Here is a 24106-nt window from a genome sequence, read left to right as displayed (position 1 = left end):
GTTTCTGAACTCAAGGATGTAATGGATTAAAAAATTAAGATTCTAGCTAACTTCAGACTTAGGGTAAGTATTGTTTTGTTTTGGAATTCATATGATGAATGGAGGCATAATTGTATAAATTTCTTAGTGTTGAAATATTTTTCTTATTTTCAATGTTTGTGGATAACATTTCTATAAACCCTCACGAGACTATAACTCGTCCACTAGGGAAAACCTAGGGGTTTAAAGGCTTATTGCATATGCTAAATGCAATCGAGATTACTTGCGAAAGTGGTGTAGTTAGAATTTTGTTTTCATTTTAATTTTGTTTCTAGAATTATTTTTTATTTTTATTTTTATTTTTCTTCTTCGCTTATTTTGTTCGGGACTAGCAAAATGCTTGTTGGGGGGGTGTGTTGAGACTCAAATATTGCATAATTTTTCCCATTTATATCTTAGTTTTATGAACATAAATCATCTTAATATTCTATTTTACTCATGTATGTGTTGCAAGGTGAATTTAAGAGCTTGGATTGAAAAAGGGTGTTAAAAAGTAAGAATTTGATGCTCAAAAATCACCAAGGCAAGGAATGGATCTTAGGAGATCAAGATTGAAGTATTCACATGCCACAGATCCAAGAAAATCAAGTGAGGAATGAAGAGAATCGAAGATTTGAAGTGAAGAATCTTGAAATCGTCCTGAAAAAGTGTATTCTGAAGCTGTGAAGTTTATTTTGGAAAACTACGCAGCAGGAAGTTTGTTTTAAACGAACTATGCAGCGAGAAGTCTATTTTGAAAAAATACGTATATTTGAGGCGTTTTCTAGGGTTTTCAACTTTGTACGAAAATTGGAGTTCCCTACTTATAAATAGGGCCTCCTAGGGCATTCTTAAACATCATTCAAAGCATTCAAGAGTAATATTTAGGGTTTTTAAAGAATTTTTAGTTTTATTAAAGCTTTATAAGTTGTTGTTTTTTATTTTAGATCCTTTCTATTTGCATTTTTTTTCTTTCTTTCTTGTTGCTTTTTATTTCTGCAATTTAATTATGTGTTTCTAAGTTCCTTCTAGCCCAAGCTAGAAGGGAAGCACATGGGTTTAATAATTTTTTAAGATTATAATGATTGATTGTTTTAATGATGAGAATAATGGTGTATGCATATTATCTATTATTTAGGTTTTTTTTTTTTATCCTCTTGTAAGATCCATATGTTTCCATCATTTGAAATCTACATTGATAGATAGGCTTACCCTAGATCAATCAGATTTCCTAGATAGGAGAGGTTCTCAGCCTGTTATATTTCTTTGATATTCATTATCCTATAGATATTGAATACTTAAAATCACTGGCGCTTGAGAATATATGCCAATGGTGCAAATCCATTATTTTCTAATCTTTTATATCATTTATTAAAATATTTAAAGTGTTTTATTTTCCGATTAGGCTGACCATAGTGATCAGATCCTAGTTATGTTATCCAAGTCATCATGATTTTGGAACATTAACCTATGTGTGGAACTTTGAAGCTTGGGTGTTATTTTATTCAGTTGAATTACATCCATTCAAAAATCCCAAAATCAAATCATCAGTTTAGTTTTTATTACTTAGTTTGTTTTGCATTTGATTTTTTCCTTCTCGCAATTCATCTCCCTGTGGGATCGACCCTGTATTCACAGGATATTACTTATGAACCTCTGCACTTAGAGGCAAGCAATCAAGTTTTTGGCACCGTTGCCGGGGAGAGACTAAGATAAATCAGATTTGTGCAAGATAACTAAGGTAAGTTTTCTTCTAAACTCTCCAGATTTTCTGTAGATTTTTATTATTATTATTTTTTTCTTTTTTCTTTTCTTTTTCTTTGAAAATAAATTCAATTGGGTCTTTCAAGTACTAACTATGACATAAGGTTGCCTTGCTTGGGATTTTATCACCCAAGTGCTATGGTTGTCCTATAGTTGTTGTTTGATCACAAAGATCATTCGCTGAATCTATTTTCCATATTAGCATAATTTAATTTCTGCATTAGTTTTACTTTTATTTATTTATTTTTAATTTTTTGTGGACTGAACCCTCATGGCTGGCCCTGCCACCTGGGTTGTTGATTTATTTTGCTTTGTGGACTAAACCCTCATGGTCGGCCCTGCCACTTGGCTTGTTGATTTATTTTGCTTTGTGGACTGAACCCTCATGGTCGGCTCTGCCACCTGGGTTGTTGATTTATTTTGCTTTGTGGACTGAACCCTCAGGGTTGGCCCTGCCACCTGGGTTGTTGATTTATCATACCATGACTGCACGATAGGTTAAACATACTTACGAATGTAAAATTATTTTCTAAATTGAACGTAATATAATGTTCATACAAATGCACTGAATGAGGGTAATAGTGTAAATTAACCTTTGAAAAAAAAGAAGAAAAAAAAAAAACACTCCCCCAGTGATATTGGATCCTTGAGCCATTTTCCGATCAAATCACATTTTGGGAGGAGTGTTAGTTTCTCTTCAATTTTCTTGGAACTACATTCTCATGGATGCAATTTCGAGTGATTTGCAGCTTACATGTACGAACATGCACCCGTGTGGAGGATCCAAGCTGCTCATCAAGCAAGCCCTACTATCTATATTCTCTGGCCCCAAAATCAAAATGAGAATGCAATTTCGAGTGATTTGCAGCTTACATGTACGAACATGCACCCGTGTGGAGGATCCAAGCTGCTCATCAAGCAAGCCCTACTATCTATATTCTCTGGCCCGAAAATCAAAATGGTTGGTGGATAAAATGCACCACGTATGAACAAAAGAAATGAATGGTTAAAAAAAGCCGGCTAACAATATTCAAATACAATATGCCTGCGTAGCCGTGACCTACCAGATGCGACGTCATTCCTGTTTTGTGCACCGGATATCTTCACACGGGGGCCCACCTGATGAGCTGATTTTGTCTCATACCTGCGTGCCACGCCGGCAAGCATGCGCGTGAATTTCCTTGGAAAGTACAATCGCGCGACTGCACTTCTTGTTTCTATCCGCTTCCATGCATGGCGTACACGAAACTTTTTGCTTTGTTTTTTACACACGCACACGCTCACGCACCCCCACACACTCACGCCGTAGTGGGCTTTCACCACCTATGGATACTCGAACCCTTACCGGCCGTTGAAACTCTCGAGAGTCTACCACCCGAGCAAGAGCAAGGATCCGGCGTACACGAAACTTGCATATGCATACAAGCTAACAAGGACAACATGCACAGGTCATGTCCCAACTCCAAATGGCTGTGGGTATGTGGTCCACCCAACCTTCCAGAAAAGCCAACGAGAGCGTACAAATGTAATCTTAATGGTCTACCTAACATTCGAACAAATCATAGCCGTTTATTTATTGCCTCTTAATTTTCTACAAGAGAAACGGAAGCAGTTTGGGTGCGACCCGGGCCTGGGGCTGTGAGAGGCTCAAAGAGATGTCCGTGACAAATCCAATCCGTCCATCTGTTTTGAAAGACCACAATAGGATAGGATTATAAAAATCAGCCAGATAAAAAACTCAGGTGGGCCACACCAATGAAACAATGGGAAAAATGTCCGCTATTGAAACCTTTCTAGAGTTGACCATGATGTTTATATACGATCCAAACCGTTCATAGGATTATAACACTCGGATAAACAATCGGAACAAATATCATCCTGATAAAAAAAACTTCTGTTACCCCAGGTCAATCCCAAATGGTTGGTGTGGTATGGCCCACATGATTTTTGGATCTGCCTAATTTTTAGATTCATATCATATTGTGATCTTGAAAAATAGATGGACGGAGTGGATTTCTCACGGACATCTTTATTGGCCCCACACAGCCCCGAGCATCCGCTTCCAAGAGACACACCATACCTTCAATGCTATATATGTGAGAACACAAACCTCCAAACGCCTCCTAAATTTGCCCTATGTTACCATTTATAAGTATTACGCATCAAACCCTAATTTTAAAGAAACAGTCAAAAAGGTGGTGGGCCACCCTTCCACAAGCCTCACAAGTTGGATTACGTCTTCTGTTTTGGACAGGCGAAATAATTTAATAGTCCGCGAGACCACTGGATATTGTAGTCTTCAAAGCATCAGTTATACACCTGGACACACCTTACTGTCACTGTTACTGGCCGTTCATCTAACATGGAGACCTATGGATGTCTCTTGCGAAAATTGCACAATTAAGATAAAATGTCCAAGATTTCTGCTCCTTGAATGTGAACAGGTGGGGTTACCTATGCCAGCCGTTCGTTTGATAACCGTAGCGGGCCCGGTGGGTCATCCAATCTGTGGAATTTTTGTACCATGGTCCATCCACAATTGGGCCAACAAAACTAACGGGTCTGATTGATGAGGGTATTCCCTTGGACGGTGGACTTTGATCTACTCTTGCCAAACGTGGAAAGAATCAACTTACGTTTTACATAACTTTTTCTGATTTCCCTTCTAAGAAAAAACGGACAAAAAAAATAAATATTGTAGGCATGGCACGTGCAGTGGAGAGAGGAGGGGAGAAAGAGATGGGAGAGAAAGGGTGCAACTAAAAAAAAATTAAAAAAATTATCTACCCGAGAGAGAGAGAGGTGGATACTTTCAATGGCTGGATATTAGATAGACGTGGGCATGAGTCAAGTCGAGTTGGATTGGATTGGGTCCAACTTGATCTGATTTTTTCAAGTACCTGACCCGAACTCGATCCAATCCGGGACCAAGTCCAGTAGGGCTGACTCGATCTGATCCAATTCTTTACTGGCCTGACCCGAACCAAGTCCGACTCAGTTAGGGAAACCAAGTAGGATCGGGTTGGTTACGGTTCGGATTGAGTCTTCTATTCGAATCGGGTTGAGACCACTAGTAAGTAGAGCTGGGCAGAAACTGACCCGATCCAACGGATCCGAACCGATCCAAAGGCGGATCTGTGCGGTTCGAGTAGGATCAGTTAGATCCGACCATTCATCGAATCGAGTTCGAATCAATGTCAATCCGAACCGATCTGATCCGGAATTCGATCCGATTGGATCCATCCGATCAGATCCGATCCGATCCGGTCATGTAGTATGAAGTTAAAATAGAGTCGTTGGATGTTTATATATTTAACTGTTGAGAAATAAAGGGCTGAGGTTAAACCAGTTCCTAAGAGAGGTCACATGAAGGCAGTGTGGGTGGCGCATTGATGAGGCCTGCGTTGTGTAGGTGTACCACCACCAGGCCTTGAAACCTGGTTCGGAAGCGGATGGGCTGGTGTAGAAGCGGATCTGAGTAAACTTTGTAGGCCCAAATGTCATTCATGCAATTTATCCACTCTGTCCATCTCTTTCAACAGATAATTTTAGGGCTTCATCCCAAAAATGGAGTGTATCCAATTCTTAAGTGGAGCACACCATTGAAAACAATGTGAATTGAACATCTATCATCGAAAAATTATTAGGGGCCAAAGAAGTTTTAGATTAAGCTGATATTTGTTTTTCCCCTTCATCCATGTCTTTTTTATCTTATGAACAGGTTGATGACAAATAAACATCACTGGGGCGGTGGGGCCTTATAAAGTTTTCAATGGTGGAAATTAATACTTCTACTTTTTCTGATGGTATGGTCCACTTGAGCTTTGGATATGCATAAATTTTGGGTTTAACCCCTATAATGATCTGGAAAAACGAATGGACGGTGTGGATCAACCACATGCATTCACGGTGAGCCCACATGCATTCACGCTATATCGCACACCAACTATATATATAGTCGTGTGTGGCCTATGGATAAACTTCAATTTAATTTCTTGTATCACAAGCGAGCGGTGCAGATTAGATACTGATAGGTTGAGTAGCTAGCGAGACTCCTTACTGAAGTGACATCACCAAGTTTTGTGGGACCTACCATGATGTATGTTGTATCCACACCGTCCATCAATTTGTAGAGATCATTTTAGGCCATGAAACAAAGAATGAGTCAGATCTAGATTTGGAGTGGACCCCACCACAGAAAACAATGGGAATAGTGACTCCTACCGTTGAAACCTTCCTAAGGTCCACTATGATGTTTATCTGAGATCCAACGTGTTCACAAGTAAAGACAGAAATGAAAGAAGGGAAAACACAAATTTCAGTTTGATCAAAAGCTTTTATGGGCCTTAGAAAATTTTAATGGTGGGCGTCACTCTCTCTACTGTTTTCTGTGGTGGGGTCCATTTGAGCTTTGGATCTGACTCATTCTTTGGCTCCTGCCCTAAATTGATATCTCCAAATGAATGGACGGTGTGGATACAACACATACATCATGGAGGGTCCCACATAACTTGGTCACGTCACTTCAGTAGGGAGTCTAGCTACTCAACCTGTCAGTAGCTAATCCGTGTCCCACACAAGCTATACAGTTGTTGTAGATACGTGTCGTGCGAAGACGAGCTCGTACGCGCCTCGAGCTCCGAGTTGTACGAACGGGTGAAATGAGATCAAAGTTACATGGGCCCCACCATAATGTTTATTTTCCATCTAATATATTAATAATGTTAAAAATACATGGATGAAGTGGAAAAATAAATTTCATATTGATTTGAAACTTCTGTGATCTTAAAAAGGGTTTCAATGGTAAACATTCAATCCCCCACTATTTTTTGCAGTGTGGTCCAACTGATCTTTAGATCTGTCTTATTTTTTGGCTCAAGCCTTAAGACAAGCTCTCCAAATGGATGGACGGTTTGGATATAACACATACCTCATAATTTGACCCAAAGAACTTGCTGACGTCAATACACCACCAACCAATCCGCTTCCAGTTTGGTATCACCCACTTCTCTCTTCCGATCGGAATGGTACCCAACCCGATCTGATTCGATTTCCCTGACCTAGTCGGACTTGGTTTGAGTCAGGCTAGCAGTGCATCGGATCAGATCAAGTCAGTTGACCTGGACTCGATCCCGGATCGAATCGAGTCAGCTGACTTGGACTCGGTCCCAGATCGGATCGAGTTTGGATCAATTACTTAAAAATTCGGATCGAGTCGAGTTAGACCTAATCCGATCTAACTCGACACGATGCCCACCTCTACCAGCGAGCCAAGGCCGGACGCCGCAGCCAAGCGAGCGAGGTCCCGACCTCGGCCAAACCACTAGTGAGCCAGGGCGGGACCCACCATGAAGTGCGGTCCACCAGCGAGCTAGGGTGGGCCACCAGCAGCCTGCACGGTTGCACCTAAGCCAATGCGGTCCACCAGCGAGCCAGGGCGGGTCACTGCTTGAAAATACAGAGAAAAAAATGGAACGTGCCTGATAAATGGAGGAGGATGAACGGTGAAGATGGGTTGCTAGGCTGCTGAGTGGCCTGAATTCGGATCGAGATGGGTGCGGTGCTGCTCGGGTAGGGATGGGTTAAGGTTCTCGTTCGGGTAGAAAAAAAGTGTAAAAGTTTTTTTAAAAAAAGTAAAAATACACTTTATAGTATCCAACCAAATCGGATTGGATTGGATCGGATTAGCTACTGACCCGAGCTCGACCTGTTGTACGGTTGGATCCGAGTGGGTCTACTCGATCCGACCCGATCCTGGCTTTCAGTTTGGGTCAGATCAGATCCAACCAGTTCGATTGAGTCAAATCCGTCGGTTCGGGTCGGATCTTGCCCACCTCTACTCTTAGACCAATTTTTATTTTTATTTTTTGACATTGTGGTCCACTTGATTATTAAATGTGCATGGAGTCTTTCGTCTCATGTGATGGATGGAAGGATTGAACGTCAATGGTCCTTATAAAGCTTTTGTTGAAGAGGCTTCTCAATGATTTGTATGTGAAAGAAGTGAATGTGGGCTATACACATCGAGAAGAAAAATCTAACAATAAAATATCATTATCAACATTTTAAAAATAGTCTAGAGTTGTAATGACTAGTTGAACATCAATTTTACTTCCACCTAATGAATACTATCATTTAACCCTTTATTTCTCCACCACTGGTTAGGATCATCCGATCTAAGTGTATTTTGAACCGTTTGGCATCCATAGTAGGGGTGACTAGATGGACGGCCTAATAGATACATATGCCTTGAATAGATGGCTATGATCTAATTTTTTCCGCCTCGTCATTTCTCTTTATGATTGTGATGTATCTAGGGTCCATTTTCCTTAAGCAACCTCTCCTAATCATGGAAAAGAGAAAATAATAAAATTAAAGAAAAAGGAGCAAAGGAATTCTCCTATGCAATTATCTAAACTGGATTTTTAAGTGATTGTTGAAAATTGATCTCTGTGGTATAGTGAGGATGGTTGGCTAAGATTAATTGATTGAGGAAATTTTTAACACATCATCCATCCATAGGCCCACCAGATGAACTCTCTGGATCATTGATAGATGGGGCCCATCTGTTAAATTTTCACATCAAATGAAAAAAGCCGATCCATTCGGATGGAGACTTATATAAGATGGAACAATGGCCCAATGAGCATTAGATGGTCCTTAACATGTAATCTATGATAAAAAAAAAAATTACACATGAAAGTTCATTGACCCAAATGAAGCACAAGGGAAACAAGGCAAAGGAAAAGAGTGCCAGTAAGGAAAGTAAAACCAAGAGTCCCTACTACTAATCTTGCAATCTCTAATGACTGAGATAATATGAGATTTCTTTTGAGATTAGAATTGTAATTAGATGGATAATTCCATCCATTGCCCCGTCTGGAGTATTGTTGTAGCCTCTCGTGCATCGTCGCTATGTATATTCTCTCTCTGAGGACACTCATGTTCGCATCGACGATGTTCATGGACTTCCCTGTTAAATAAAATATATGATGATTAAGAACAGTTGTTTAGGTTAAGGAGATAAAAGTTGGTAGCCTAATATCAGTGAGAAAATGAAGACAGATGAGGCTATCTTATGGGAAGGGTCAAAGCTCTCTCTCTCTCTCTCTCTCTCTCTCTCTCTCTCACACACACACACACACACACACACACCACTACTTTCATGCATGTATCATAACTTACCCATCTTTATTCATCCATCCCATGTAACCAGATCACCATCCTTTCCTCCTCCTCCTCCTCCTCCTCCTCCTCCTGCCTCTTCTCCTCTCTCTCTCTCTCTCTCTCTCTCTCTCTCTCTCTCTCTCTCTCTCAAAATAATAACAATAATAATAATATAATCAAGATCCCTCCCTCTCCCCATCTCTCTCTATAACTCTCTAGATATGCAACTCTCTCTCTCTCTCTCTCTCTCTCTCTCTCTCTCTCTCTCTCACACACACACACACACACACACACACACACACACACAGCACTACTTTCATGCATGTATCATAACTTACCCATCTTTATTCATCCATCCCAAGTAACCAGATCACCATCCTTTCCTCCTCCTCCTCCTCCTCCTCCTCCTCCTCCTCCTCTCTCTCTCTCTCTCTCTCTCTCTCTCTCTCTCTCAAAATAATAACAATAATAATAATATAATCAAGATCCCTCCCTCTCTCCCCATCTCTCTCTATAACTCTCTATATATGCAACTCTCTCTCTCTCTCTCTCTCTCTCTCTCTCTCTCTCTCTCTCTCTCTCTCTCTCTCTCTCTCTCTCTCTCTCTCTCTCTCTCTCTCTCTCTCTCTCTCTAATAAATCAATCAAAAGCTAAGTAAAATCAAAGTAATTACCTTTATCGGCAGAGTTCTCAGCTCTCACATCCAGGGGCCTCCGAACCTTTTGCACCAGACTAGCTGGTCTGCTCATACCACACAAAGACACACATGGTTGGGAAGTGGCCATGGCTTTCTCCCTCTTTCTCTAATCCTTCTACATTTATCTATCTCTATATATTCTCACTTTGTTTACTAAAACTAATGAAATTCTTACACGCTTTTGGATTGCTGACCTGTAATATAGTCACGATACATCAACCTTGATTCATGATGCACATGCAGGTGATCAAAGCCATTCATCAGGTGGCACCCACCATCGACCTGTTCTGTCCCAAAAATCATGATGACCCACTGAATATGGACCCTTGATCATCATTCTTCTATCCCATCCTTTTCTCGTGCTCCTGTGGCCTGCTAGATGGATGGACCAGCCTGATGTGTCGTGACCAGGACATATTGATCATGGCAGTCCCCGCCTGATGAACGGTCCAGATCTCACATGGCGAGTGCACCGCGAAGTGCCTAGCCACACTCTTGCAAATTTAGCCTTGATGAATAAATAAATTAATATGTACATGATGCATGAATTTAGACCATTGAATTACTATGGCGGTTTATTTTAAGTTAAGTCATTTCGCTTTCAACTGTTTGATAACATTGACTTCACTTCACGATTAAAAGCTTTGATACTCTGGTAAAGTGCAATGGTTGATACACGGGCACTCAGAAATTGTATACATGGTACACAAAGTATTCAAAGAGCACAGTCCAGGTGGTTTGTCCTAATTTAGATAGATCATAAACCAAAAGGTACAATGACTGATTTCGATTTTCTAACTGGATAGGTGGTGGAGATTTTCTAAACCTTAAACCCTAAACCCCTTCACTAATTAGAGTTTAAGATCGATCGTTCCTTCCAATCTCATTTTGAGGTGGTGGCCTATCCATGGTAGGTCCCATAATATGGTGGTTCAGTTTTAGTTAATGAATGCCACGTGTCCATTTTCTGAGTACCCGTGTATCAACCATCGCAATCTCCAGAGTACGAAGTAACTCCCCTTACGTCATTGGCTTGTCCGGGCGTATGTTAGTGGCACTGGCAGATGGAGGTTTCAGTCAACAGGTACATAACCTTGGCTTGGTTCCTGACTGCGGGGGATATTTGATACTCTAGCGGATTATGATGCTTAATACTCATGCATTCAGGAATTGAACACGTACGACACGTTGACTCAAATTAAACCATTAACTTGTGGAATTCTCCTTCTCTATGTCATATTACCAAGCTTAGATTTGTTGAACAATCCTACCCTCTTATTTTTTGACACTTGTTCGTTGAAATAGGACCATTGGATAATTTTTATTTCACAACGTCCAATAAATGTCCACCAATCTTATAGTCAGATAATCAAATAAAAATAATTTTTAATTCAATATACATTTTAAATTAATACCCATAATTTGAACGGTTTATTTGAATTATCCGCATGCCACTTATGTAATTTCTAAGTAATTTAATAGTGCCTGCGTATCATCCATGACGCTGTGACAGATTATCAAAGTTCTTTTCTTCTTCCGTTGGGGATTGAATTGGCAAAAAGGGTTTTGAGATGAGAAATTTACAACTGTACGACCCATATATGGCCCACCAACCTTTTTAAGCGCACTTGCGTTTTACCTCTCAAGAATAAGCCCCAGCTGTACGGCCCCATTTGTCAACTCGAAAATGCCCCTGCTTTCCTTCCGGAGGCGGATCGCCTGGTGCTCAAAGACGAGCGCTGACGCTCCTCGAAGTCCGAGCTGTACGAACAGCTCAAAAGAGATGAAAGTTACATGGGCCCATTGAATTTTATTCTACGTACATTTTTCTCTAAGTGTGTATATATATATATATATATATATAAATTCTCTCTTTCTTTCGTTTCTTTCTTTATACATTTGACAAGAATATCTTTTAAATCAAAATTAATTACTAGATGTATCATGTATAATTTTGGAGAGGGGAAGCTACTTTAGCCAGCCAACTTAGTCATTTCATAGATTCCATCAGGTCAATGGTCAAAAATACATTTCATTCACTTCACGATCAATTTCAATTAGTTCGTGGTCAATTTCATTTATTTCATTTACTTCGCGGTGAATTTCAATCAATTTACAGTGAATTTTATTAACTTCGCAGTCAATTTCATTTACTTCGTGGTTAATTTCAATCATTTCACGGTTAATTTCCTTCACTTCACGGTCAATTCTATGCATTTTACGATTAATCCCGGCGATTCCCCTTCACGTCATGGTCAATTCAGTGCATTTCATAGTAAATTCCCTTCACTTTACGGTCAATTCCGTGCATTTCACGATCAATTCCCTTCATTTCACGGTCAATTCTATGCATTTCACGATCAATTCCGGAGATTTCCCTTCACTTCACGGTCAATTCAATTCATTTCACTGTCAATTCCCTTCACTTCACGGTCAATTTACTTCACTTCGCGGTCAACTCCATGCATTTCATTGTCAATTCCCTTCATGGTCAATTCCATGCATTTCACAGTCAATTCGCTTCACTTCACGGTCAATTCCATGCATTTCAAGGTCAATCTCCTTCACTTCACGGTCAATTCAATGCATTTCATGGTCAATTTCCTTCACTTCATGGTCATTTTCATTCATTTTACAGTCAATTTCGACGATTCTCCTTCACTTCAAGGTTAATTCCCATCACTTCATGGCAATTACATGCATTTTACGATCAATCCCGACGATTCCCCTTCACTTCATGGTCAATTCCATGCATTTCGCGGTCAATTCCCTTCACTTCACGCTCAATTCCGTGCATTTCACGGTCAATTCCCTTCACGCATGGAATTGAGCATGAAGTGAAGGGACTTAACCGTGAAGTGAAGGGAATTGATCACAAAATGAATGAATTGACCGTGAAGTGAAGGAGAATCGCCGGAATTGACTATGAAATGCATGGAATTGACCGTGAAATGAAGGGAATTGAACGTAAAATGCATGAAAATGGCCGTGAAGTGAAGGGAATTAATTATGAAATGCATGGAAATGGCCATGAAGTGAAGGGAATTGACTGTGAAATGCATGGAATTGACCTGAAGTGAAGCGAATTGACCGTGAAATGCATGGAATTGACCGTGAAGTGAAGGGGAATTGCCGGAATTGACCGTAAAGTGGAGGGAATTGATCGTGAAATGCACGAAATTGACCGTGAAGTGAAGGGAATTGACCATGAAATGAATTGAATTGACCGTGAAGTGAAGGGGAATCGCCGAAATTAATTGTGAAATGCATGGAATTGACTATGAAGTGAAGGGAATTGATTGTGAAATGAATTAAATTGACCATGAAGTGAAGGGAATTGGCCGTGAAATGAATTGAATTGACTTTGAAGTGAAGGGAAACCACCGGAATTGACCATGAAATGCATGAAATTAACTGTGAAATGCATGGAATTAACCGTGAAGTGAAGGGAATTGACCGTGAAATGAATTGAATTGACCATGAAGTGAAGGGAATTGACCATGAAATGCATAGAATTGACCGTGAAATAAAGGGAACTGACCATAAAGTGAAGGAAATTGACCGTGAAATAAATTGCATTGACTGTGAAATTAATTGAATTTGACCATGAAGTGAAGGAAAATCATCAAAATTGACCGTGAAATGCATGGAATTGATCGTGAAATGCACGGAATTGACCGTGAAGTGAAGGTAATTGACTGTGAAATGAATTGAATTGACCGTGAAGTGAAGGAAAATCACCGGAATTGACCGTGAAATGCATAAAATTAACCATGAAATGAAGGGAATTGACCGTGAAGTAAAGGGAATTGACCATGAAATGCATGGAATTGACCACGAAATGAATTGAATTGACCATGAAGTGAAGGGAAATTGCCCGAATTGACCGTGAAATGAAGGGAATTGACCGCGAAATGAATGAAATGAATTTTCAACCATCGACTTGATGGAATCTATGAAAATGACCAGGTTAGTTGACTAAAGTAGCTTCTCCTACCCCAAAATCATATATAGTACGTCAAGTAACTAATTTTGATTTAGAAGATATTCTTATTAAATGAATAAAGAAATAAATGAAAAAAATAAAGAAATTTTTTTTTATATGCTTGTATATACATATTTATATAAATATGTATTAGAGAAAAATGTAGGTAAAATAAAGTTCTCTATGTTAAAAACAAAAACTAAAAAACTAAAAAGAAATAATTTGTGATGCCAGTATGGTTATGGCTACGGTTATAATCCGTAGCCATAGGGAAAAAATACCTTGGATGCAACAAATACCCTACTATGTTATCGAAAATTGTAAGATTTTTGAGACAAATCCGCTAGACAGTCTTGTATTGAAGAAGCAGGAGTTACGGTTATGGCTACGGTAATAATTCGTAGCTACAGGGAATTCCATCTTTTAAAAATAAAAACAGGGGCATTTTCGTAATGTGAAAAAAGGTGTCCGTACGTCCGGAGAGTATTCTTGCAAGCTGAAAAGACTGAAACAGGTAAATGGGCCATGAAGGGCTCGTACATTTGAAAATTTGTTGAGATGAGATTGTAGGTTTACCTAATACGGTATTATCAGATGGGTCCACTCTCTCCATCCGATTGATCGAGTTCACAGGTTAAAGCTTACTATAGATGGGCCACAGTGCAAAACCGTGCCTCATTGGACAATCCCAGCTGTGAAATTGATGAATTTTGCATGTTGAAATGTGACCAGTTGGCGATTTTTGTTTCAACTGCAATTTCAGTGAATGATGGTAGTTGAAATCATTATATCATTTTCAAATATGTACTATGAACCAATCACAATGATCCCAACCATTTGAACGGTTCTGATTTAATAGGGGTAGACAACATCTACGGTAGACACCTGGCAAGCTACAATTTGGGGAAGTCCTGCGGGTAATATTCTCTTTTTCTAGTAATCAAATGAGCCGGCGCGTAACGACGTAGGCAAGAAATGGTAGCGGAAGCTTCTATCTGTCCGCATGGCATACGTGCGCGGCATGCGTACGTGCCAACATGACACACGTACGCGGAATCCAGACCATGCACTATGTAGCTCATCGTAAACATACATCGCGGGTCAGCTCACTAGGTGGGCCAACGTCAGGATGGGATGCCAGAATAATCGGCCGATGGTCTATATATTCAACTTGCATATAGCTCCTCACCGTATGAATGGACCAGCTCGATATTCACACCGGGGCATACTTAAGAGGGCCCACCTGATGAACGGCATGGATCATACATGTGTGTCATGTTGGTACCTATTACCCGCAAATCCTCCCTTCAATCTCTCCTTCTGATGGGTTCGGCGTTTTTCTCGACAAAATATTGGTTTTTCAATCAGATAAAAATAATTAGAGGATTTTGAATTATGATATGATTCTGAGATGGTTAATGTGAGGGTTTCACCACGACGTGCGGCTGAGAGTACCTGAAAGTGATTTTAGAAAAGAAATTAGCAGGTAATCCGCATGTGCTAGCTGTCAGACGTAAATGATGGCGAATGGCAGCCAATCCAAGACCATTCATCGCAATACATAGAGTGATCTGAGACGTAGAACGACGTTTAACCACTTTGATGGCGATTGGTGCATCACATGACTCATGTACATTATTAATTTATTAGAGGCCCTATTTAGTGGTCCACATGTTATCTAGAGTGAATTTCTAGTCTGCCCATTGGGGCATTTGTGTGGGTGATCAGAACCGTTCAAGAGTTAGGTTCCATGATCAGTGGGCCATGGGAAACTATAGATTATGGTAAATGAGCCTAGCCATTAGATCTATGGATTTAAAATGACAAAATAACAAAATAGCAAAATATACATTATGGTACATTTTTGGAATGGTTGGGATCATTTTTATGAGAAAAAGGAACCTTTTATGAACTATCCAGTGTGTGGCCTACCTCTTCGTGTGGGTCCCAAAACTGATCCAACATGGCACATCAGCAGGCTACAATTCGCTTCAGCAGTCCTCAGAATAGCTGCCTTTTCTCTTTGTGCAGTTTCATAGGCTTGGATAGGAAAGCATTTCTGACGAGAACGGGGACAAGATGGCTTCTTGGGTGTTAGCGTGCGTCTGGGAATTTTAGAGGTTCATTTCTGTCCATTCTCACAGTCCGGCGGATTACATTGAATTTGTAGTTTGCTATGGCGTTAGAGTTAAAGAAATATGTCCCAGATAAGTAAAATTTATGGGTAGCTAAAATGAAATTCCACATCATATTTCCATGATTCTATCTATAAATAAAGGTTTAAGAGATGATTAGGAGATTTGTTAATAGCTGCGGAAGTAAGTCCTAAATTTGAATGAAATAAATGGAAGATTAATACACACGAATTTATGTGGAAAAACTCTTTCGAAGAAAAAACAATGTCATAAAACCATAATAATATCCTATGAAAATGAATTACAAGATATTTTATGAACTTATAGGTACGAGAACCATTCTCAAAGCTCTAACCTTTCTCTAGAACAAGTCATTCTATATTATAATCCCGTTTTACACCCATGTATTGTTGAAAATTAGATTTTGGAAAACTATTTAAATTATATAAAATTAAAATAAGAAAGTTAAAAAACTTATCAATTTGTATCAGTCGAGGCGTGACGTGAGTTACTCGGCTTGAAATCGAATTTGCTCCCCTTAGACAGCGTCCCAAGTGCAACAGGTTTCCAGAACAATCGATCTCCAGGATACAACGACTATGACCCGGTCCCAGCGGTGCACTCACTGTACACGGATTCGAACCACTTGTAGTCTTAACCCAAACTAGAAAATACTCGAACACATTTTTAAGAGGAAATCTGATTTTGCTAATCCATTTAAAAACTTAAAATTAGAAGTCTATTTATAGACTTTGTGAAGACATCCTTTCACAAAGGGTTGTGGCTATTGGGTTTAAACCCAAGTGGTGCGACCCTTAGGTTTCAAAAGACACAACTTTTCAAAACAAAAACTGAAAGGATATAACCTTTCAGTGAAAAGACACATCCGTAGGATATTTTGAAACACTAAATTATTTTAAAATAATTTAAAATATAACAATCCCCCACATGTTTCAAAATTTTTGACATTTCAAGTTAAGATGGAAGAGTTGTTCAATGGTGTCGGTGTCACCATAGATTTGGACCGACATTAGAGTAAACATGACAGGTTTATAGGAATCAGGTGACACCATAGTCTTGAACCTAATTCCTTTTGATGTAGATCGCAAGGATATGCCACTCACACAACTTTTCCGCTACAAGTGATTCTGTGGTTCGGTGCGTTTCGGCCATGCACCATTACCTGAATTTCATGAGTACTCTAGAGAATTCGCCTAAATTCTCATAGGAAGCGGCCTCGGCCTCAACCTCCACAGCCATATAGGTGAATTCCATCAAGTGTATGCAGCAACTATATACACCACCAAATATATGACTATGGATTCATTAAGAGTTCTAAAAACTCATCCTTCTGCATTGTTGCTCGCACTGTATACCATAGAAGGGGCTCATTTACATCAGTGCAATCGTCTACCTCATGTCTTGTTGTTTACCCATTGAACCTATCTAATAGGATCTCTACTCGTATAGGTTGGGTTGCCAACACTGGTAGCTCATATATTAGGCTCAGCCCCATTCCCTTCGATGTATCATTAACTAATCTTTTAGATAGTCACTTGGTCAGAGGATTTATAACCCGTAGGCCTTTTACCTCCACCCGTCATTGTTTCATCAGGCTTCCTTCTCATACGAGTTTGGCCATGTCTTAGTCCCATTATAACTAATCATCCTTTCAGATCAGATAGGGATCATCGTATTGGCAAGTTATTGCCTTACCAACTAGCTACTTATAAATGAGCCTCTGCCTAGGCTGATTTCTCATTTTTCTCCTCAGTCAAGTCTTTGACAGTCAGTTGCAACCTCTTTGGCTATTCATATCTCAAGCCAAAGCATACCGAACTTATTTCTAACTTCTCAGAGTCAACAATTACGACTTCATCAAACAACAGATACTGAGCATTACTTTTATTATGATAGTTGTCGTATCACCGGCTCTGAATATAACCAACTTTTTTTAGGCTTGAATGTACTCTTACCATTCAACCAACTTCACTAGCCCGACAGTCAACCAACTGGTTGTAAAGTCAATCGAACTTATTGTATCTGCAGTACAAAGAGGTTGGAGTAATCTGTCATGTATAGACATATGACAACTAAAATAGAGTATAACCTTCATGTAATCATATTATAATATTATCATGTTATCACATGTTCCCTAATACATGAAAGGTTGACCAATTTATCAATTGGTGATTAGAATTCATTATAATCAATATATATTTGGCAACTGAATATGCAGGAGAAATGTCTAAGTTTATTATCAAGTATTTTGATCGTTGGATTGAACAATGAGCTCCATATATGAATAAGTTTGGCTATTAGATACATTTGTTGATGGTAAAATAACACATTTCATTACATAAACTTATAGTCTCATATAAATACCAATCTCAAATATCCAAATTTAGCCTTCAATGAGAATAAAATATAACCTAAAAATCTCATTGATCCAACAATCATCTTATGAATTCAAACTGCTACCAATATTCTTTCTACCATTCATTTGATGGCTACCAATTTGATCATTAAAATATGCAATATATTTAATTCCAGACACCTTGTCTCAAAGACCTACACATTAACATAAAATGTGTGTATATTGATCCATAACACTCAACATATAGTTTCCTTAGTGCAAATCTTCAATTTTATGTCAACCCATTTATCCAATACTTATTGACTAAACTTATACTTCATGGGTTAAGTAGTTTATCTAAACGCATCTAAGTATACCCTCACAATTTCAAATTTAGCCTTGATAAATATATCTAAGGCTTACCCGATAAACCTATTAACCAAATTTTGAGTTGAGAATTCCATAGGAACTATCATATGAATTGATTAAATCTAACATATGTGTCCTATATTGGCATATGATTGGATGAAAATAATATTTTCTTAAAAAGTATTGAATCCTACCACAGAACGATGTTGATGATGGATGTGATTACAAGCGAATTTATTCGTACAAGAAGAAAATGTGAGTATTTATATAAGAATATAGTTATAACTAGTCCCATGGTTTAATTGACTCAATTATCGATCTGATCATGTCCATTGAAGTCATTCCAATCAAGGTATGTGAGAAGCATCATTCTATAGAACAACCAATGATGAGCCACATCTAAAATGAATTGTAACTATAATCCAATTGTCATTTAGCGGTGAATTCAGACTATGCATTTAGTGGGTCTTTCCAATCAATTCCCCTAGTTGAAAACCATAAGAATATTTTTATTTTTATTTTTACTATTCACCTTTTGACTTTTTGTCTTCACATGATGCTACTTCCTTCAATGACTAGTATTGATGCATCATCTACATGTGTCATGTGTCCGATATGAATACCCCTCCATTTAGGCCATTAAAGGTAAAACCCACTAAATAATATTTTCACTCTTACATATACCATATGAAAATGACATGATTAAGATTGATATTTTGAATCATGGATTCTATGCATGCAGTAGGCACCATAGATGACATAAAAATGGTCTAAAGTTATAATTCCAAATAAGCATGAAATCATGTGACAGAAAATTATTCCAGCAATGAGAAGTGTTATGCCTACTTCACATGACTTACAACACATGTGTGAGGGATTCAATCTAAGCAATATATGTATTTGATTATAGACAATGCAATGTCCCATTTGGCCAATCCACTTATCATATATACTTGTAAGAGAATGCCCTTCTTATTAGCGTTCATGTTTGACTTTTAGACAGAGCCTGTTTATCTATAGCCCTACTAGGTAGATGGTCGGGATCTCTCACACATGCACCGTACTAACATGAGAACTTTTAGAGAGTAACATCACCCAACTGCATGTTAACATCAACATAACTTAAATTATGCTAAATTAAACAGGATGTGCACTACTCATGTAGCAATTTATAACAACAATACTGGACATATTGCTTTTAAAGGATTAACTCTTACCCACCAAGAGATGATAGTGACTGCTTATTTGAAAATTCTCAGGATAAAAGTTTAATAAACTTTGTGCTTAACATACAGTCTCAGCGAGAATCAACACCGTTTCCTGATCAAGACAACATTACATTATAAAGATGAAGTATCACCCCATTGATCCAGATAGTTCATCTAGTGGACTCTTATGGGTGGACAGTAAAGAATAATCTCAGCCATAGATTGATAAACCTTTTTTTTAAAAATTTTTATTTTATTACATGAACCGTTTCTTATTATATAGTAATCAGAGATCCAAACATGATATTTTGACCCCATAACATGACATCAAAAGACACACTTGATATATGTAACGAATATTAAGCATCAAGAATTTTGGTGCATGCAAAAGTTCAACAATAGACACAACTAGAGGATAGACATTAGAATAATCCTAACCGTACAGAACCTTGGAAATGAAAACAGAAATGAAAAAATATTTTATTTTCTCTTTAAAATCTTAGGGCCTTGAAGCCATTAGATCCCCCCCACATTCACAACTGTCATCCATTCTTACAATGTTACAAATCCGGAATCCGGGTCGAGATTTATACATACAAACAACAAGAACAACAACGAGCCCAAGATGAACAGTTCAAATCATCATGTGTGTTTGGCATAAGCAAGCAACGATTTGAGGGAGGATGACTAGCAAGGTTTATAACATGAAATAATCATGATGTTCTTTACTTCTGGTTTGCACATGTATAATAATGTTCGTGTGTATAGTACCATCATTGGTTTACATGGTTCCCATCATTTATATTTTAAAGATTCTATGTGAAAGTGGCTCTCCTTTATTTATGCATGCATGGTGGTTGAAAAAGTTCCTAATACTTGTGTCCCACCCTGATATCCTAGTTTTATATACATCGCAGATCAATCCTAATTGTACACAAATGGTGAATATTAGTGGATACCTACTTGGTGTGGCACCACATATGACTTGATTTTGTTGTTTGTAATAGACTGGCATTGTCAATGACATAAACATAAAAACAATTAATAGGCTATAGCATCAGTGCATAACTTTAAGCCTTTTAGATGATTTACACAGGTGGACCAAAAAATATGTATACCAAATATATATAAGATCCTAACTATTAGATGGTATATGATGGTTCCAGATTATATGAGTTGATCTTTATTGTACAGGGATGTTAAGATCAGTGCATATCCTACTTAGTCGGTGCATACGTTCACTTTTGTACATGTGGTCCAAAGAACTTACATAATAAGTATTTATAAGATCTTGACCATTATGCGAGATATGACAACTCTAGATTATATGAGTCATGGCCCACAAATCGGGTTGGTGTGGTTTCATTTTGGGCTATTCCAACCAAATAAATGCAACCGTAATTCTTAAATAGTTTTCCAAACAAAAATTTGATTTTAAGATTGTTGGAAATTGGATTTTGGAAAACTATTTAAATTATATAAAATTAAAATAAGAAAGTTAAAAAACTTATCAAATTGTATAAGTCGAGGTGTGACGTGAGTCACTCGGCTTGAAATCGAATTTGCTCCCCTTAGACAGCGTCCCAAGTGCAATAGGTTTCCAGAACAATCGACCTCCAGGATACAACGACTATGACCCGATCCCAGCGGTGCATTCACTCTACATAGGCTCGAACCACTTGTAGTCTTAACCCAAACTAGAAAATACTTGAACACATTTTTAAGAGAAAATCTGATTTTGCTAATCCATTTAAAAACTTAAAATTAGAAGTCTATTTATAGACTTTGTGAAGACACCCTTTCACAAAGGGTTGTGACTATTGGGTTTAAACCCAATTGGTGCGACTCTTAGGCTTCAAAAGACACAACTTTTCAAAACAAAAACTGAAAGGATATAACCTTTCAGTGAAAAGACACATCCGTAGGATATTTTGAAACACTAAATTATTTTAAAATAATTTAAAATACAACATATATATAGCGTTATACTCTAAATAGGAAACAAATCGTACAATTACATAAAACTGCATACCATCAATCGAGCAATCTTTGATCGATCAAGCCTCCCATATTCGAGCAATCTTTAATCGATCGAGCCTCCCATATTCAAGCATATTCAAAAGTGTTCAGAGAATTTATACGAAAATTTCAAATTATGTCAATCACTTGAACCTCAAAAGTCAATTAATTGAACCTATCCAAAACTGTCAAGAGACCAATTTGTTTAATCCAGAATTCATTTGAATCGAGTAGTCTATTTGATCGATCAAGACCACTGTTTCTACGCAGATTAAATAAGACATCCAAACAACAGGTTCGACCGATCCCACCAAGATCATTAGACATCCACAACAATCATATAAGATGATATTTGTGTTATGGGCCTAAAAATTAGGTCAATTCATTAGTCAATTGGGCTACACTAGCAACAACAATTGAGAGGGGACACCCACCCTTGATTCCCGTAAAGGGGCAATTATTCATCAGGCATCCACAAATCTAATAATTAAAATAGTATTTCACTATATTATGGTGGTTTACGATCAATCAAAGATATATAAGGCCAATTATTTGAATGGTTTAATTTTAAATTACATATTTCTCATGTGTTTGATTTATGATTTAGCCAAAAAGAAGGCTTAATAAGTTGATTTGGCTTAGACTTACTTCTTGGCTTGTATGCTAGGCTTAGGCCTAACATGCATGGCCTTATCTATTTTTGAGTTGGACTTGGCCTAAAGTCATTTTAGCTTGACCTGGCCTCGCCTATTAACATGCTACTAAACTTCATGTGCACATCTTATATATTATAAACGATAGCGAATTATATCCTTCCTTGTATATAAATTTTGTAATTAATAATTCTTTCTATATATAGGTTGTATATTTCTATAAAAGTCTCGTTGAGGCTACAATAATATACAAAAAAAAAAAAAAATCTCAAAAATCTCTTACTTTATCTATGTTATCAATAAATATGTTCTAATTAAGAGTGCAACTCATCGATCGAAGTTTGAGATTGTATCTTAAAAAGATAGCCTAGTGGTTAATAGCTCCAATCTTAAAAACTGGCATAATTCTGAATAAAGAATCATCAAGGGTTTGGATCCCTCTTTACTTTTGCTCATCGAATAAAATTGTTATTTCATTGATGTTTCGCCCGATGTTATAAAGGGGAGCGGCCTGGTGAGGTGTGATCTAACCTCAAGAGGACTCAATTCCCAACCCAACCAAACTCCAATTCGAGGTGCTTAATTCAAATTCTTCTTTATAAATCAGCCCAACAGGATTGACCCATCTTAACCCATGTACATATGATTATTCCTATCTTGACCTAACCCAACTCCATTTTGACCAAATCGAACCCAATTCAATTTCAAATCTGTTAGAGTTTCCCAACCCTAACTCGACCCAAAAACCTTGACAACCCAACCAAAACTCAGCTTGAGTTAGTTAGGTTCGGTTGACCTGAACCTGAGTTGCAACCCTAATTCTAATCCTTGATTAGGCAACCAATGCATCTTGAATGTAGGCCATTGATTCCATTTCTTTCAAGTATCTATTGTTTGTGCATGTGAAGCCCACTTGATCAACAGATAGATTAGGTAAATTCAAGTAGTAAATAGGGATTTTTATCAATTTCAGACCGGTTTGGTTAAGTCCGGATCCAACCAATTTTTTTCAGGCTTAATTTTGGGCCCGTATGATCGACCCATGCTGGCCGGGCTTGGGCCAAGCTCAGGCCTGAGGCTTTAAGTGTGCTAGGTCCAACCCAAACCCGACACTTTTCCACCCCTTGTTTATATGTTTAGGCAGAGAGAGAGATATCTAAAAGTGATAAAAAGAAAACTACTATTAGATCAAGGTTATGTATCAACCGTCAAAACCGTTTATACAATGGGACTCATCGGATAGTGGGGATGTTCTAAAAAAATTCATAGATTAAACTTTGATAATTTCGTTTTTTTAGGCTAATGAGGTTTAGGGCTAGGCTGGGCCAAGGAGAACGGCCATGGGCCAGGCTGCAGTAGTCGGACCCACTCGATAACATGGGCCGGAGATTTATTAATAGCTTAAACACCAAAGAAATCATATTCTCGTATGCATGATACATGATTGTACACACTTGCATTGTAGTTGTGCTTCCCTATGAAACGGGAGTCTGATTTGGCTGCAACCTTAGAGCCAGCGATGTGGGTGCGACCTTGACAGTAGGGCCCACCTCCATGCATGTATTGTATACCCATGCCTATGTAGAGCTGTCAATGGGCCGAGTCTGTAACACTGTACTGTGACTTACCTGGTCTGGTTTTTCTCAAATTCCCTTGATTACCCAGATCCATTAGATTTCCGATAAAAGTTACTATTGTCTTTTTATTTCCATTTCAAGTTGGGTATGAAAATAAA

General features: G+C 38.3%; 2 protein-coding genes across 3 annotated transcripts in view; one reads left to right on the top strand and one right to left on the bottom strand.

Annotated features, from left to right (window-relative positions):
* Positions 1–24106, top strand: part of LOC131237704 (sulfhydryl oxidase 2-like) — a 98205-nt gene that overhangs the window by 50479 nt on the left and 23620 nt on the right. The window lies entirely within an intron of this gene.
* Positions 8439–9810, bottom strand: LOC131237706 (uncharacterized). The gene is made up of 2 exons (XM_058235621.1): positions 9623–9810; positions 8439–8755 (listed from the first exon to the last, which is right to left on the bottom strand). The coding sequence occupies exons 1-2, from the start codon at positions 9732–9734 to the stop codon at positions 8487–8489; spliced, it is 381 nt and encodes a 126-aa protein (XP_058091604.1). The 5' UTR covers positions 9735–9810; the 3' UTR covers positions 8439–8486.

This window comes from Magnolia sinica, chromosome 2 (assembly GCF_029962835.1).
Source record: "Magnolia sinica isolate HGM2019 chromosome 2, MsV1, whole genome shotgun sequence".
NCBI lineage: Eukaryota > Viridiplantae > Streptophyta > Magnoliopsida > Magnoliales > Magnoliaceae > Magnolia > Magnolia sinica.
This window is presented reverse-complemented; position numbering and strand designations above follow the sequence as displayed.